This window comes from Enoplosus armatus, chromosome 19 (genome assembly GCF_043641665.1).
Source record: "Enoplosus armatus isolate fEnoArm2 chromosome 19, fEnoArm2.hap1, whole genome shotgun sequence".
Classification (NCBI taxonomy): Eukaryota; Metazoa; Chordata; class Actinopteri; order Centrarchiformes; family Enoplosidae; genus Enoplosus; species Enoplosus armatus.
Window position 1 is genome coordinate 13,644,171 of NC_092198.1, and position 17,704 is coordinate 13,661,874.

Sequence of the window (17,704 nt, forward strand, 5' to 3'; positions counted from 1 at the left end):
TTTGTGCGTTTTCTCCATGCAGGTCAGGTGAATAAGCAGCTTGTTTTGCCTGCAGGTGTGAATGTGTGTTCTCGAGATTTCTTCTTGAGAAATCAAATGTCAGTTTCAGTTTGGATAGATTGCCTGCCTGCTACATTTCCCATTCATTAGTTGGCCGTGATTAGAAATGGCACTATGCTGCATGAACAGTAGGTGGCAGCAGTATTATTACTATTTTCTATACTCTGAAAGAGTTTGCCAGACAAAAGTATTCTTTAAATCACTGTTCTTAAATGTTCCTTTATTTTTAACAGAGTATTGATTAATACAGCAAATATTTACTTCAACATTGTAACAAATGTTTTTATTTATTTAGATTGTGGTCACCTTTGCCATTGAACAGAGCATTGACGAGCATGATGATCCTTGCCCTGTCAATTTTCTTTTCATCTTTTGAACTTGTCTTAATTTTCCCTATATTTTTCGGTAAGCCTTCCCTGTCAATGTCAAAAGGGTCGGTCCCATTTTCCTTCTGGAGTTGCCTCATTAGATACATTTCTATGAAGATCGCTCCACATACAAACACACACACATAAAAAGTACATTTTCAGTTACTTGTTTCTAGAATCTCAGCTCCTCCTTCCTTACATTTCTTACCTGGAAGCATTTCAAAAGTCTAAAAGTTTATAAACATTTCACTGTTTGCATATGCAGTCAATAGAGAATTGTGTCCTTATACAGCAAATACTGTATCATTGTGCCTTATTGAAACAGGAAACAAGGAGAAGCCACCTGGCTGACATCCCAATCCCTGTTTTAGGATCCTGGGTGGGTTTGATAAACTATTTTTTTTACCTCCAAAGATTAAATCTTTAAATCAGTATTTAATAGTATCTTTTTTGTTAAAAGAACAACTTTAACATTTCAAATCATTTACCTAACTCTCAGGTAAGGATTTATAGTAGGAGAATGCTGATGTCTTGATTTATTTTTGAAGGACAGAACAGAATAAAAGTGGCACAACTGACTTTGCCAAAAAAGGCAGCCGTTTATAATAATTGGATCCACACCCAATAGATTACTACGTTGCAATGTTTCTGGATCCCGTTCATAAAATTACACTCTGAAGAGTTTCCTGTTACATGTTACGTTAATACCTTTTTTTTTTCCTGACTTGTGATGCAAAGCCAGCCATGTCCAAAATAACTCTGTACATAATGGGCATGTGAGAAAAAGATTTCTACAAATGTTTTATATAGTTTTTTTTTTTTTTGACTTGGTACCCTAAAAATACCGCAACATAATAAACTATGCATGCATTTTTATATTTCAATGTATATATTCTCAAATAAGTATAAGCTTTATGCTCTCTTGACATATAAGTGTTTTGTTGCACTTCTGTTCTCTTTGTGACAGTATTTTCTCACATGGCATTCAACTGTTTGTTTATATTTAATTTTTCCCCTTAATTTTTCTTTTTTGGCAAAACTTCCAAATACCTTTTCAAAGTATGTGTACATATGTTTTGTATATGCGTTTTCAGTGCATCAAGTCTTTTGTTTTTCTCTCCCCAGACATGTATGAAGCTGTCGTACTTGCTTATTATGCAATAAAGCCTTATTTTCTTTAAGACTGTGGCCACAAATTCATTTATTTTGGAATTTCATTCAATTTCATTTTCTTTTAGCTGATAATATTGTGCGTGTGTGCTGGGGAGGGTTTCTCCCGCAGTACGAAAGACATCAATTAGCGCAGTGCACTCACACACAGTGTTAATGCAGACACAGTGCTCTATCCCAGCCCTCCATTGTGACTCAGTCACATTCTCCAGCTTTAATAGGCCCCTTGTGGTGAGGCAGCTGTCCTGACTGGCTGACGGGGATTATGCTGCGTTGACCCCCTACACACATATGTAAACACCTCGACTCTGATGGATGACAGCGTCCAGCTGACGTGTCGGTCACAAGCCACAACAAACACAAAATCATTAACAATTTGGAAAAGAATTCTTAAACACATTATGGTCACAATGTCAAAAATATTTTCTTTTCCATAAAAACATGAATGCTCTCTATCCAAAAAGAGTAGAAAGTGCCTTCAGGTCTCTAAAGCTCCGAATCAAAAGGAGTGTATGCAGTCCATAGGTATCAGCCATTTTACATCGTATCTTTCCTTTCTCTTCATTTCTGTGCCATCTCTTTGCGCAACTCCGTCAAGTAGAAGTGATCCTTCCCATGAGCCACCTCCATTGTGGCCATTGCCTGTAAACACACAAACAAATATCATTTTACAGCACACAAGTACGTACATGATTTCTAAGTCTGGGTATATCGAACTTCACTACCTTTTTGGTACCAACTGAAATGTGTAGCACTGAGTAATGAAAACTGTGAAGCACTGAAAGCTGGCACCCAATGCTCGGTAAATTAGACAGTTTCTTATTTAAATTTCAGACCAAATTTTATTAAAAATGTTAAAAGTTAATGAATGTGTTTAGACGAGTCAATATGTGAGAAGAAGGCTTCCTTTGTTAAATTTGTTAAATTAAAATGGTTTTGTTGAAAACCATCTTTATATTCCTCTAAGTAAGGTATTGTAAAAAGTAAAATTTCAAATGATAGCCAGGTTGATGATATTGTCAAATGTGCTGTTGTTTACTTTGTTAAAAGTTGTTGTATTTGAGTATAAAAGTCTGATGTAAAAACTCAGCAGGTTTGTTACCTTCTTGAGGGTGCTGATGCCCAGTGAGTGCCTCTCTAGTCCCATGTACAGTCTGCCCAACTTCAGGTACATGGATGACACATTCAAAGTGTAGGCTGGATATAGCTTGCTGCATTGGAAAGAGATCACACATAGTGACTAAACTTAACAGGTAAATCATTGCTTTGGAGGGACACGGACATAAGCCAAAAGTCTTTCCAAGGTAATATATTGCATTAATATCACAAGAATTTCCTTTTCTAAAATCCTATCTTCTTCCTGTACTGTAATCATAAATAAAGTAGTAAATAAGTAACGTTTTTAGACAAAATCTTTGATCACCTTCATAATGTCAATTCATGTACACAAATTTGTGCGTTTTTGCACCTGTAAGGTTTGAGGATCTTCTCGCCGTATCTGATAGCTCCTACTGCATCTCCCATGTAGAGACAAACCCCCATGGCCTGGTACATCATGTGGAGCATGTAGACATTGGAGTCGTCAAAGACGGCTCCCATCTCCTCCAGGCTCTGTTCACACATCTCCAGCAACTCACTAGGGGGTGCCACAGAGTCAAGGCTGCATCAGCACAAGCAGAGCTCTAAGGTCAAAGGGCGTCTGATCATAAAATCTGATGTTTTACAGTCTGGGAAGCTACTGAATCTAATGAGTAAGTTAACTCTGTTCTCTCAGAATCACCAATCTCAACTTTAGTACAACTAATGACAAAATATATACTAATCACCACTATCATCATGAAAATGATTTACCAAAATCAGTCAATTAGTTCAAAGCGTGTAATACAGCAGAGGAAAGTGAAGTTTAACTGCAAGCTTAATAAATACTGAACAGTTTTGCAACATTTTCTACACAATATTTCCTGCAGGTGTTCTTGATAAAAAAAGACAGTGTTGTTTAGTGACATTAAAGGATATTTTTTACGTGTTTTAAGGCCCGGAACTCTCTGATGGTTTTCCTGGCGTAGCGCACCATGTTGCTGACGACCTCTGGCTCGATGGGGTCACTCTTCTTACGTATTTTCAACTTTGCCTTGTCCTGGAGGTGAAGACAGCACACCGAGCATGCCAGTCAACCAAATTATGAGCAGTTTCTAAATTTTGTTTGCGCTGGCCCCTGCTTGTGTTTGTTAACCAAAAATAATGCATATCACTTAATTTAGTCTTTTTCCACTCAGCACTTCTTGCGGTGTCTTACCTTGGACTTGCTTTTACATTCCTGGCACTCGCAGGTGAAGAAATAGGACTCTCTCAGCCGGTTGTTGCGGTCGTCTGTTGGATAGAGAAGGTCTATGTAGCTGATGAGCACCTAGAGATGGAAATGACACACAAACAAACAGCGTATGAGAATCCTAAATATTGCACACTCTGACTTGACACTTTTCCTCTTGTTCGAATGCCTCAATCTGCTGCCAGACAGCTCATAAAGTGCAGGTTACAAGGTCAGACTGAAAATAGCCTCACCAGCCTCTTTAGTCAGCTGCTGCATCCCCCACACAAACCACGCACACTCTTCCTCAATAGCACTATCCTGACACGTAAGCTGTCATTGTCCTGGTGCTGTACATCAGCAGTGATGTCACGCTCTGCTCATGCCAAAGCCTTCACACTTCCTGTCTTTAGCCTTTCAATCTCACAATCCCAAACGTCAAGTTTCCAAGGCTACTCATCCATATTCTCCTGTGTTGAGAAAAAGACCACAACCACAGCCTGTCAAGATTCTTTCAAGATTTAAAGGAATAGCTTGACATTTTGGGAAAATATGCTTGTTCGCTTTCTTGCTGAGAGTTAGATGAGAAGATTGATACCACTCATGTATGTGCGGTAAATACGAAGCTACCGCTAGTAGCTTCTTAGCTTAGCATAACATAAAGACTTAAAATGGGGAAACAGCTAACCTGGCTCTGTCTTTAAGTAACAACCCGATCCCTCTGGAAAGTAACCAGTCTCCACTGGTTGCCTGGCAACCTCACAGTGATGATATGACTCCAGGAAGTTACTGAGCCCGGCCAAGAAACAGTCAAATCGGGACAAATAACCCCCGCGAAACTATAACCAAACCAAATGTTGTTTTTATTGCATTACATTTTATACGGATTAAATCGAGCTCACAGACAAATGGCTTCCTTCTCCACCCACACACCCACACACAAAAAAAACAAAACAAAACTAAACCCAACCCCCTCTAATGGCAGCTGTCGCCTTTCCTCACTTCATCTCCAGCCTTCATGTCCAGCACCGCCCGAACCTCAGCCGTCGTCCCCTTAAATGTGACTACGACGCTGGGAAGACAGCTGTGGTTTATCAGTGCCACACTGCGGATAGATAGACAGAACATGAGAGAAGCAGATAAGAATAAAAATCCAGCTCTCTCTTTTCTTACAATGGATTATGTATGAGCAGTAAGAACAGTGCCACCTGATTATTGCTCATAGCAATGACATAACAGTGACATAACAATGTTTTAAGTGTTTCATTTTAAGTGGTATTAGCACTATGCTACAGCTGCACTTGAGTTTCCCTGAAGCATGTTAGCGACCTTGCTATTACCTGGGTGGCAGGCTGGAAATAGCTCAAAAAGGAGCTGAGAGGGCAAATTCACCTTCACACAGCCAATTTTAAACAGCCTCAGCCACAGCAGGGAGATGGTTTTACCACCAAATGGCAACATAAAACATAAAACAAACACTGTTAATTGTAGCATTCAGCATTCATTTAGTAATATGGCTTGTCTGTGCAGTTAGCCATGTAATTATGTCTTCTATTTCATGAGCCGTTTCTGTTACTCTGTCCTAAGCAAATGACCAATGTCCCAAAATAAAATGAAAAAAGTGACACAAGCAAAAACCCTCACAGAAGAAGCTGTGTAAGGAGGGGATAATGTGCTGTGTGATGGATTGCACCTTTACATGTGTTGTTGAAACGGTACAGAATGAGTGTGTGCATGTGAGTTTTCCTTCTTACTCTGGGTAGACTGCAGTACCCATGTGGGACAGTTCATCATCCTCGACAGTGAAACCATTACAGGCAACCTGTTGAATAAAGCACACAGGGGAGATAAATAAAACAATGCAAATAAATATTACCAATCTTTCACCGGTTTTACACCAAATCATATATAATTATTATGTCTTCTTTCCTCTTAAACTCCAGTGGTCGATGGTGGAAATCATGGAATAGCAAATTATTAGTATTGCAAAATCTATGCTTCAATCTATGCACCAGTTATTTATGTGTGTGTCAGTGTGTGTGTGTAGTACCTGAGAGAAGAGTGTGAGCAGGTCTTTATGGTCGGGCAACTCCAAATGTTTGGAGTGAAAACGATGCAGGCCGGCAACATCTGCCTCGATCCCCTGTCTTTTCTCATTATCTTCATCCTCCACGTCTGTTACAGGAAGAAGACATTTTGATTTGATTGTAGTTTTTTTTTTTACACCTTATAGTGGCATGCATACTCTTTAGCAGCATTTATTTTAGATTATGATTTCCTTTTATGTAAAACGAGGTGAACACCACCAGGCTAAGGTTCTTTGATAGTTTAGAGAAGTTTTCATCAGGTCTGGTCTGTTAATCTCCAACAACTGTAAATATAAGGGGATAAATTCTTCGTCACTCTCACTATGCCAAAGCAGAAACACGCTGTCAACACGTCATCCATATACTACAAACTACAGTCTGTGTGTTTGTGTGTATGTATGTGTGAGTCAAGTTATTCTTGTGCATCAGACACTTACACTAACTCAACATTTCAAAGGAAAGCTGATCTTTTCAGCCTTGAGCTGCAAACCAACATTGTACATGTACTGTATATATTTATACATGTCATATTTATTAAACATCAGAAAATATTAGTTTTTCTTATAATTTTGAACTAAACCTCAACTCTGAATTCTGTTAATACAATTAACTCGATCCAATCCCATTTGCTTTACAGACACTCATGCAGTCAGCACTGTGTGTGTTAGTCTAAAGTGCTCCTGCTTCCCATTCAAGTTGTTACACTTGTTATGTTGTCTAATGGCCGTTCAACCCACATCTATAGGATATATATAGACATGGCCATGGCTGTTTCTCTCAGTCTAATCTGAATGGGTTGTGCTTTTTTAAGAGGGATATCTAGGGACACTTAGGAGAGTCACTGAACACTTTACATTGAATCTGCACAGACACTTTCCTGGTGGGTTTATAAGGGTTGTCCCCAAAGAGTAATCAAAGTCAAATCACAAAACAGCCATCATCTAGCTTTTATGTGTTAAAGGAGCTGTTACGTGTTACTCACGTGACTGCATCTCTCCTATGAGCAAGAGCCTCTCAGAGACACACCTTTCTTTCTGCGTCTTCTGTGGAAAACAGGCATGATTAACAGAAATGACCTGAATGAACCGCAGAATGCGCCAGACGACACTCCAAAAAGGACACTGTGTCTTTTATTAACCGCCCAACCTTCTTGGCGAGGATCCGGGCCACCAGGCGGGACATCTCTGACGGGCACCAGTTCTCTCCGAAAGCAATCATTGCAGAGCACTCCAGCTTGTGCATGGCCCAGTCCTCCTTCTACACACGAACACACATCAATATTATAACAGCATGCAAAAGAGCAGCCCTGTAGTTTAAAGCTGATTCAACTATTTACAGTTTAGGTCCCACCACAACAAAAGGCCTAACAGTTGGCATGTATCGCCCCTGAGCTACATTACCAGCTGATGCATTAAGCAGCATGGTGGAATGTGACTCCACACTGTGTTAATCTAATGATACCCTCACCCGTTCACCCCTCCATATCCAAACTGACCCATTCATTGACCGCTCGGTACCCCTCTCTGATTTAGTTCATCATAATCAAGTCAGCAATCACTTTATATATCCCCTCATGTACATACTTTACCATACTATGTTATACAGACATATGCAGGTACATAACATATCATACACATCCTGAACTACACTAACAGACAGCTTGAGGTTGGCAGAGGACAGGTGACTATTTATGTCATCTCAGGCTCAGCCTTGCAGGCTCAGCTCTACATTATCAGACTTAGCTCGATATTAAACAGTCTACAGCTGTACTCTGTCAGCCTCAGCTGTACTTAGGTTTAGCTGTGCTTCGATCTGCATGCTAATGTGAGTGACAGGAATTCAGTCGATTGTTTTTAAAGGTGTACCATCATGAACTGTCATGGACATGAAATTGAACCTGTTGAAAAGTCACGGATCACCCAGATCATTCAGATTCATCCTATAAGGACCATAAATGTCTGAAACATTTCATGTCAATCCATCCAATAGTTGTTGAGCTGTTACACTCCTGACAAAAGGGTCAGGATCATTACATTACAAAGTCATTCTGTCCCTCCTCAGACTGCTTCCTACCTGGCATTTCACATTGCAGTAGAAGGCTTTCTTGCACTTCCCACATCTTGCCAATCCCTCTTTCCTATAAATGAAATAAACAAAAAAACAGAGTCTATTAGCTCATGGATAATGAACAGCATACAATTAAAAAGTTACTGACACATCCTTGCATAAGTTCCCAGACACACAGACAAACAAAACTCAACAATCAGAGCTCAGTGGATGGAGGATTATCTAGTTGTACGTCCAGTGGAGTATCTAGTTGTGTGTGAGTTTCTGGTGGCTTGAGTCTGCAAGTGTGTGTAGGAACATTAAAACATTGTGCTCCATTACTCTGAGACAAGAAGCAGCAGTTGCTAGTGGCCTGTCGTAACTGATAGCAATGAAGTATTAATAGAGCTGACCCTGTGACAGACCAGCTGTCTCTCTACCACACTGAAACAGTAAAGCAGCCCATAAGTCCATCCAAAACTTTTTTTGAGACACTTGCTGTTGGTGATGGTCCAACAAGCTTGTTAGTGGAGGGTGAACATGACAGGCTGAAGCTGGGAATACACTACCTGGTGTAATTAAAGTGAGCTGTATTAAAAAGTCGTCTAGGCTCGAGGCTCCCTCACAATGAGGCTGTATTTTAAGTTACAGCAAATTGAATGGCTGTCTCAGGATCTTAAAATGTCTCCTTATTCCAGTTTTTGGAGAGATCTCTCTGAGATTAACATGGTCAAGGTCAGAGGTAAGGTTATAGTGGTTTACAATAGACAAAAAGAGGAAGTGATACTTTTCAAACGTCTGCTTTTTGTCACCCAATAGCTGAGAATCAGCACTGGACAATATGAACAATCTCACTGCGCAGAATCCTGTGTACATAATTAGATCTCCGCAACTTTTCACAGCAGTTTAAAGGAAGGATCATTAAAGCAGCACAAGCAATATTTCAATAGCTTTAATGTATGAATGAACCACACAGAACCTTCCCATATAAAAAGACCACCACTTGGGGCTAATATGGGCAATAACTAATTTCTCAATGTTAAGCATAACAAATACATAAACTGCTGCTGCAAGACTGATGTTTTACATCACAGTGCTCTCAATTCAGAGAAAGGAGTGTTTTCGCTGTGCAACCAGTTGCATCCATACCATAAAGACAATCATTAGACATTAGATTAGATTGTAACTGATTGTCATTATTACTATAACACCTATACTATAAGACATTTAAGCAAGGAAACACAATAACCGACTGACTGCCTGGTTAGTTAAAAAATGCATGTTAGAATGTATGCACTTGTATTTATGATTACCTTACTAGATGATCACTCCATAAACTGATTTAAATAAGATAGGATGGTACGTGTCTGCACAACAGATCAGCAGTGATATTATTTGCAATTTACTATCACTACTACATTAATCACAACTACAGCTAGAGTTGAAAGACACTGTATTTTGTAGTCAGGATGCCTTTCAGGTTACAAAATATTTCACTCATGTATGACGCAGACACGTGGAACAGGATATACACCAGCCACCATTCAGAAAGATGAGCAACATCACCAAAATAGATTTTATGGAGTGGCACATTTATGACAGAGAGCCCATATGGTGCTGTGTGGTGGTCAGATCTAATATATGGAAATATTATAGGAAATATATCATATGCAATGGGGCGTTGCAGTCACATGATGTCAGGTAGCACAAAGGTTGTACAGTATCTGCTTCAAGCTAAAGTGCTCAGCTGAGACTCTGTGTGAGCTGCATCACGTGATGCTCAGAGAGAAAATGAAACGCGTTGTCACCTGGTGAAGCAGCACTCGCAGTAGCAGCCCCTCTCCTTCACTGACAGCACGTAAGAGTACGCCTGGCAGGAAAACAGCAGCTCTCCGACTTTAAAGGGTCTGGTAACGCGGAGACCTCGCCCTTTCCCCGGACTGTCAAACCTCTCAAGTCCCTTGATGCTGCCCGTCATTGTGTCTTCTTCGGGTTGTCTTCCTCCAAAGTGACTCACAAGAACCCGGGAGAGAAGTGGGATGTTGCACCCCCCCCTCCCCACCCCGGCTCTACGTGTTGGGGCGTCACCCTCCCAATAATAGTTCATAATGGCACCCAAAGGCACAGGATGAGATGAGACCAGTTGCTGTTTTATACAAACTAAGAAAACATTATAGGACTTTATAAGGCCGTCTGCTATTGTTACAGCACCCAATAATTGATTTAGGGTGCCCTATAGAATGATTTTTGAACTGTTAAATAACATTAGTGGTGAGTCTGAGGGTTGGGTGGGGGCTCCAAGGGGCTCCTATGTCCACAAGACCCCCTTGTGCGCCCCCCAAAAAATGCAGCGGCGTTTTCTCCCAGGAACCAAGAAAAATCGAGGCTCCCTCTCTATCCAAAATAGCAATCACTTATCATTTTAATTAAAATGTTGAATAATTACATTTGTCACTGTAACTAGCAATTCTTATTCTGTGGTTTGCCCAAGTTTTCACTGCTTTTCGACAAATGTGCGAAACAGCGCCCCTAGCGACTGGTCTGTGAGGTGAACGATGATATTACACTCACAGTTAATGAAGTTAAGGCAAACATGCAGTGGCTGGTAAGAAGTTGACTCGAAAAGTAGCATCACACAGTCGTATAGTGAATGGGCCACACTCTGCTCTCATAACAAACAACAGAAAGCTAGCAAACATCATGAAGCAACCAGGGGAGTTAGCTTGTTTTGCCATGCACAAGCTAACAATATCAACTAACCTGACTGTTTTTGTGAGACTGGTTAGCTGTACTTACCAGTGATGGAGACGAAGCTGTGTGGAGAGAGAGGATGAGGAGTTCTGTCAGCAAACAACCAGAGCAACAAGTGCAGTGGGACTACATGACATGGATATTCAACAGCTCACCTCCAAGACAGGACGGGCCACAGCGTCAAATAATGTGAGTCAGATGAATCCACCCTCTCGCTGCCTGTTTCTGGATCTGTCTGCCTCTTTGTTGTCTTTGATCGCTGTTTTTTTTCCCGATGGTTGCGTGTATTGAACTACTTCCTGTGTTGTTGTTATGAGTCTGTGTTGTTGTTATGAGACAATGTAACTTGTTTGCAAAGCTGTTGTGTTATTGATGCTATTTACATAGACACAGTTGCAAGGAAATAGTCTGCAGGCACTTTTGATAATTTCTCCAATTTAGCATTTATTGGTTGTTCAGTCAGGTGCTGATGGTGTGAGAGGTATTTGTGAATGAGCCTGTGGAGGTCTGCTAGTTGCTTGTGAGAGTTTCTTCATCTGTGCTGTATAATGAGTCATTACACTGTAGGCCATGTAGGCTGTTTTTGTATGCCAAGCATATAAGAAGAGTGTGTTAGCCATGTGTTCACTATGCATTGATACCTTTTGATGTGACTTGTTGTAGTTCACCACAGTGGACAGTGGAGTGTTACAAATCTGAATTTGTCCGGAAAATCTTGTTGAGAAATTGTTGATGGAGAAAATGAGACATTAAGCTTTATCTTTGGTTAATGCAGCGAATGACATACCTGACAAATCATTTTGTTTCATCACATTGATAATGATTTTTATGGCGATAAAAAAATCCAATATCACCATTAAGCTGCTTTTCTCATTGATTTGCAGCACTTCTGACAATGGCCTTATAAACCCTGAGATATGAACAGGACAGGTATTATGTTATAAACGAAGCACAATCTTTGATGGTAGACAATTTTATACAGTGAATATCATTCTTAGTGTGACATCCACTCAGACATCCACCTTAAACATCTGATGCACATGCCAAATAATGTTTAGGTTGTGTAAAAAACAAAAATCAACATACATATGAACAGCCTACCGTTATTTCCTTACTGTTGCTACTTTTTACTGCAGTTCAATAAGGCCATCTGGTGGTGAAGGCCAAAAATGTCTTGGCAGTTGATGCCTACTCTGTTGAATAAATTCACTCTTTGTGTTGTGGCAGCTGTGTGTTTGTAGATCAGTTCACTAAATACATTTTTAATAGTTTAATATTCACCTGTAACAACACAGGCCTTGATTTCATTATGCACTTTATTCATCGTGGAGATCAGACCGGGTCAGATTAATAGAAAGAGCCTTCAAGTTCCATAGCTGGTGTCCACTTTTGTCATATTGTGCCATCATGTGGGTGTTAATTGTAAGTGCACCCTTAAATGATTGAGAAGCCCATCCATGATGCATCACAGTCCACTAGTCACCGCAGAGACAGAGAGATTATCTGACAACACTGAGTGAGTTCCAGTGGGACGACCAGCACTCCTGATTTTATACACAGAGGTAGAGCTCAGGTCAGGGACTTGATCTTGAGTAAATTGAAATATTTCAACAACCATGCAAACACATTACACACATGCTCTCTCTCTCTCTCTCTCTCTCTCTCTCTCTCTCTCTCTCTCACACTCACTCACTCACTCACACACACACACAAACACACACACACACACACACACACACACACACACACATACACACATAAACACATACAAGCACAAACCACTGTGAAGATTTGTCCCTCATCTGTATCTGAAGGCTTTATCCAACCTTGCCCCAGTTTCCCCCCGATTTATTATAATTCCATTTTCCAGTCTTTCAATCTAAAGATTTGTTCCTCCTCATTTTTTAATAACGCGCAAGCAAGGGAGGCATGTCCCTGGGAGATTATGTCGTCGTCTTTGGCGTCTCGTCTTGATTACATCAGAGGAACCTGATTTGATTAGGAAGAAACCCCCTGTTTCAGTACGCATTCTCTTTAGACCTCCCCACTGTGCTGATTTCTTGCTTTGTCAGAGGGGATGATCTTGATGAATATGATCTGAAAGAGAGGGAGGGAGAGGGGGATTAGGTGAAAGGATTATAATTTCCAATGACGAGAAATAATAAGAAACAATAAATCCTAAGTAGATTTAGTTCTCAAGGAAACCCTGTTAGGGAAAATCAACAGAATAAGAGACAGGACAGAAAAGAGACAGGACAGAGGTATTAAATAGAGCCAGCCTGACCTGTTTGGTCTGAGAGATAAGTTCAGGTCTTTTATTTGTCTTACAAACTCAAAATGGATCCCACCACAACGTTTGTATTGGTTCAGAGTAAGCTGTTTTATACACCAGTTATTATAGATCTCATCTAACTCACTTAGGTACTAAGTGCTCTTTTTCTTTGTTATATTTGTTTGTAAACTCAATATTTTCCTACAGTCCTTGTATTAAAATCTCAAAATAGTGAAGAAAATGTCTTCACTTTCATAGCACTCACACCCCTTGCCTGCTTTGCTTGCCCTCGCTGACTGGTTACCTGTTGCCGCACTCTGCCTTGAACTTCTTACCAACTGATTGCTTTTAACTGCTCTGCCTCGAAGTCCTGCTTTTGAGTCCACGTCACTGTGTGCACAACCGTTACAGTTTTACTGTCTCATAATTTATCTGCATGTTGTCAGAGCTCTCTTCACCCTTCACCTCTTCAAGGATCAAACTACGTAAGCACTCCGGCTGTTTTTACACCCTTAGAAGACACTGTATGTATAACATATGGTCATACTGCTGATGGATATATGCAGTACGTTGTCACATTGGGGACCTCGTAAAAACGGCAGCTGCTAATGCCTCTTTGCCACGAGGTCGCGGACGAGGGTTGTGTGTGAAATCCAGTGTGGCCAAAAACCTTTGCTACTTTCAGTCTTGCAGCAGTGGTGGACGGAGGCCTCCTCGCTTCATACTCATGACCTTGTCATCGCATGCCGTTCCGAGGCTGCTGTGCTAACTAGGGGTCATCAGCAGGGCACGGCTTGAGAGATGGACGGTGCTGTGTGTTCGCGTCCAGTGGAGAGAGTGGGGATAGAGTAATTGATCATTCTGGGCTGTGTTTTGGGAGGGGGTGCATGCCAAGACCCTATGTAATTGTCCCTTTATTCTCCTGAGCCGAGCCCAGGCAATATACAATAAATCCACATTCTTTCTGATGAACTCAATGACTGAGACAGTGTCTACCATCCCGCCTCGTCCCTTGTCAGCCAGTTAGGGAGCCAAGCCTTAAGCCTTAACCCCCCTGTCTCCACTCCTGGCTGGGGGGGAATGTGACGCCTGCCTGCCTGCTCGCCTGCTCGGCCGTCTTAGCCCCACGGGCTTTGCAGGCGCGGAGCCTCATCTCCCACTGTTTATCCATGTGTCTTTGCTTTGGCTCAGACCCTACGCTGTAGGCCACTGTGGGCTGAGTGGGGTCCACTGCCCTATGTCACCCACCTAAGCTCTGCTTTAACTGGAGGGCTTAGCGCCTCACCCCTCAGCCGCTTTATGAGCAGACAGCTGGGCTAATCTGTCTCCCTCTTTCTTTCTCCTTGGATCTTGCTTCATCTCTTCTTTTGGCTCCTTTTGTCGTCTATTTGTAGTCTTGTTGGCTCTCATGCCTTTCAAACACAGACACTGCCGTTTCTGTTACCTCAGTACACAAACACACACACATACACACATAGAAAAAAAATTATCCATTTGCATGTTTCTGTGCTACATTTTTTTTACCAACTCAATACAAAGTTCAAAAAGAGCTTGAGAGCAGGGAAATCAAAGGAGAAGAGCAACTAAATCAACTTTACACGGCTCACAATTCATCTTTATTGACTTGAGTCGGCTTTGACTTGTAAGGTATGTTGTGTGCACCGTATGTAACACACTGTGCACCTGCCGGACTGACACCCCTGGTAGGCTTCAGTCGGCAGCTTCCATGAGATCTGTTCAATAAGTTGTAGCCTTTGAATTCGGGGACTTGTACCTTGAACTAAACAAGAATATATGCATCATTTACATTTGGTGCAAAAAGATTAGCAGATTGACAAAAAAATCATCTGAAACTATCATTTAGTAATTTTTATGCTGGTTTCAGTTTCTCAAATGTGAGGAAAAACATTATGACTGTTGATTGAAATAGACTAATGTGCTTTAAAGTCATAACTGCATTTTATATATACCCCTATTAATTGCTTGTAATGCGATATAATTCATCTGCAGTGAAATGACAGCCATATTGTTGTTAAGCCTGAACAGTGAACAGTTCTGGGATACAGAGACTAACATCACTTCACTCTGCATTCTTTCCATCTTCCACTTCCATCCATGTTATCCTCCGCCCTTCATCATCCCCTCTTCCTCACACCATCTCTCCCTGTCCACCCTCCCTCTGTCTCTCCATCTTTCTCTCCTCCTCCTCCGCCTGCCTTCCCTCCTCCTTCTTCTCTTCGCTGTCCTCTTCAGCCGTCCGGCTAAACTTAGAAGTGACAACAGTTGCAGGGTGACACCAAGGGCTAAATAAGACCAGAACAATAGCTTCCCTCCCTCCTCTCCTCCTCTCACCCCCCCCCATCTCCCCCTTTAATAGACTGCCATTGTTCTCTCCCTTCACTGTTGCTCTTTCAGGGAGTTTGTTAGCTATGCTAATGAAGGTTGGGCTTGTGTGGGTTTAGCGAGTGGGGATTTGATGCTCTTTAACTGGGCACTTTTAGAAAGGAGAGGCGATCATAAGTGTGGCCGGGCGGCTATTTACCAGCAGTCAAATGTCACAGGCGTGTGGATGCGATACAGCGGTGGAAGAGATCTGTTACATTCCTCATGCGCTAGCTTCAATTTGATATCTGTACACTGAAACTTGAATTGCCAGAAAAGTCAGCAAAATATATAAAAGACGGTATTGTGCAGGAATATGTACCACTGCCTCTCCAATGCACAATGTACTGCATGTGTCAGCATGTCAGAGTCCTTGCAGAAAAAAAGGAGTTGAGTAAGACAAGATGCAGAGACTACAGTAAGTATAGTGGAGTCAGTCATCCAATCAGTCAGTAAGTCTGTAAATAGCCTGGCTGGTGGCTCCTTTGAGCTTTCCTCTAAGAGGAATTCTCTTTCTCCTTGGAGTATTAATAGTGCCTGTGCATTGTTTCCTACAACAGCACTGCTGCAATCAAAGGAAGTTGGCTTGCTCAGTATACAGATATTTTCCTTTGTCCCTATGTTTAGCAGGCATGGAAGAGTCAGATGTGTGAGTGTGACTGTGCATGGATATGGGTGCATGTCTGTACGAGCAAGTGTGTGCGTGCTCATGGGTATTATGTCAGGTTGTATGTTTATTTATGTGTGTAATCGTATATGTACAGTGATACATCCTCTAATTGTTTGTGTGTGTCTGTGCGAGTGTAGCCGTAAGCCGCTCACTGACAGCGCGACCTTTTTATTTGAGAGGTCATGTGCCTTCACAGGTTGTCGGTGCATTGGTATGCTTTTTGGTGGAACATATGTTCATCTATTGCTGTTATTAATTAGGGGTTTTCTTTTTTCATCTTCAGGTAAATGATTTAAACAAAACTCCTGGTTGTAGTGCTATGAGTGTGTGCAACGAGTAACCTCCCACTATCATTAAAATAGATTTTCACGTTTCATCTCTTCCATTCATTGAACAAGGACATTATAATCAGATTTGTCTGATTGCTTTATAAATGCTTTTGATGAAAATTAGATATTGAAGCCCACCTTTCAATAAAGTAATTAGCTCTATTTGAATGGAAACCATTATATGTTAATGTTCTCCTTGGCCTAATATTTCCATTGTAATTGTTGGTGCCAGCCAAAATATGATTGCCTGACATTTTAAATGTCACAAGGACTGATTCAGTAGTATGTCAAAGCCTTGACCTGCCATTCTCTCGAATTGCCGCTGTGCCACAAATTCCTTTTAATTTGGGATTCGGCCGATGGGCTGTACTATCTCTCTGCTGTCACACTCAACCACACAAACACAAACACACACACACAGCAGTGTTTCCATCACTTTAGAGGACATTACATTGACTTACATTCATTTCCTGGAGACTTCCCCTAACCATAACCGCTACTTGCCTTACCTTAACCTTTATGTTAAGTTTACGTTATGTGGACTTTTGTCCTCAAAAGGAAGGCGAGTTCCCACAAGGTGACTGTGTAAACAGAATTATGTCCCCACAACATGAGTTATACATGTCCACACACACACACACACACACACACACTAGAGGGAAGCAGGTTGCTTGTCTAGTTGCAACATGGTTGCATTCACACATGCAAGCACACACTCACATACTCCTACAGACATTGAAATACACAGGTTAGTCATCTGACACACACACACACGCAATATAAGACACATACAGTTACACCCTGAGTGAAGCAGGTTGGTCGTCCGGTGACCAAGTGGTGCCGCTGAGGCATCATCGGTCACTTGGAGTCTGCCAGCGACTCACCAAGGGCACAATGGAATTAGTGAGATTCTCCGCAATGTGACAGCTTGCTCTGGCTAAATGGTGTAATAATCTACCCCTCCTCTCACAAACCTCCATCAGCACATGCACACATACCCACACACACACACACACACTCCCCCCCTTCACCCTCCCCATACCAACTGGCACAGATAACATTGTCTTAAGCTATAAAAAAAGATTTTTTTCCCCTCCCTCCATTGCGGTAATTATTGAATTAATGCAGATGGAGAGAGACATCTGCATGTTAAAGTGTTGGCCTCTCTCTTATGCACAGCAGATGTTCCCCTGTCATTTACTCAAATTATGCTGCTTAGATACACGGAGGGAGAGAGAGAGAGCGCGAGAGAGAAAGTTAC

The 17,704-nt window shown here is 41.4% G+C and overlaps 1 protein-coding gene across 1 annotated transcript; it reads right to left on the reverse strand.

Annotated features, from left to right (window-relative positions):
* Positions 1-2,159: 2,159 nt before the first annotated feature.
* LOC139302078 (N-lysine methyltransferase SMYD2-like) lies at positions 2,160-10,017 on the reverse strand. The gene is made up of 12 exons (XM_070925653.1): positions 9,848-10,017; positions 8,067-8,130; positions 7,140-7,250; positions 6,976-7,036; positions 5,957-6,081; positions 5,661-5,728; positions 4,909-5,011; positions 3,895-4,005; positions 3,615-3,735; positions 3,067-3,241; positions 2,701-2,809; positions 2,160-2,240 (listed from the first exon to the last, which is right to left on the reverse strand). The coding sequence occupies exons 1-12, from the start codon at positions 10,015-10,017 to the stop codon at positions 2,160-2,162; spliced, it is 1,299 nt and encodes a 432-aa protein (XP_070781754.1).
* Between the last annotated feature and the right edge of the window lie 7,687 nt (positions 10,018-17,704).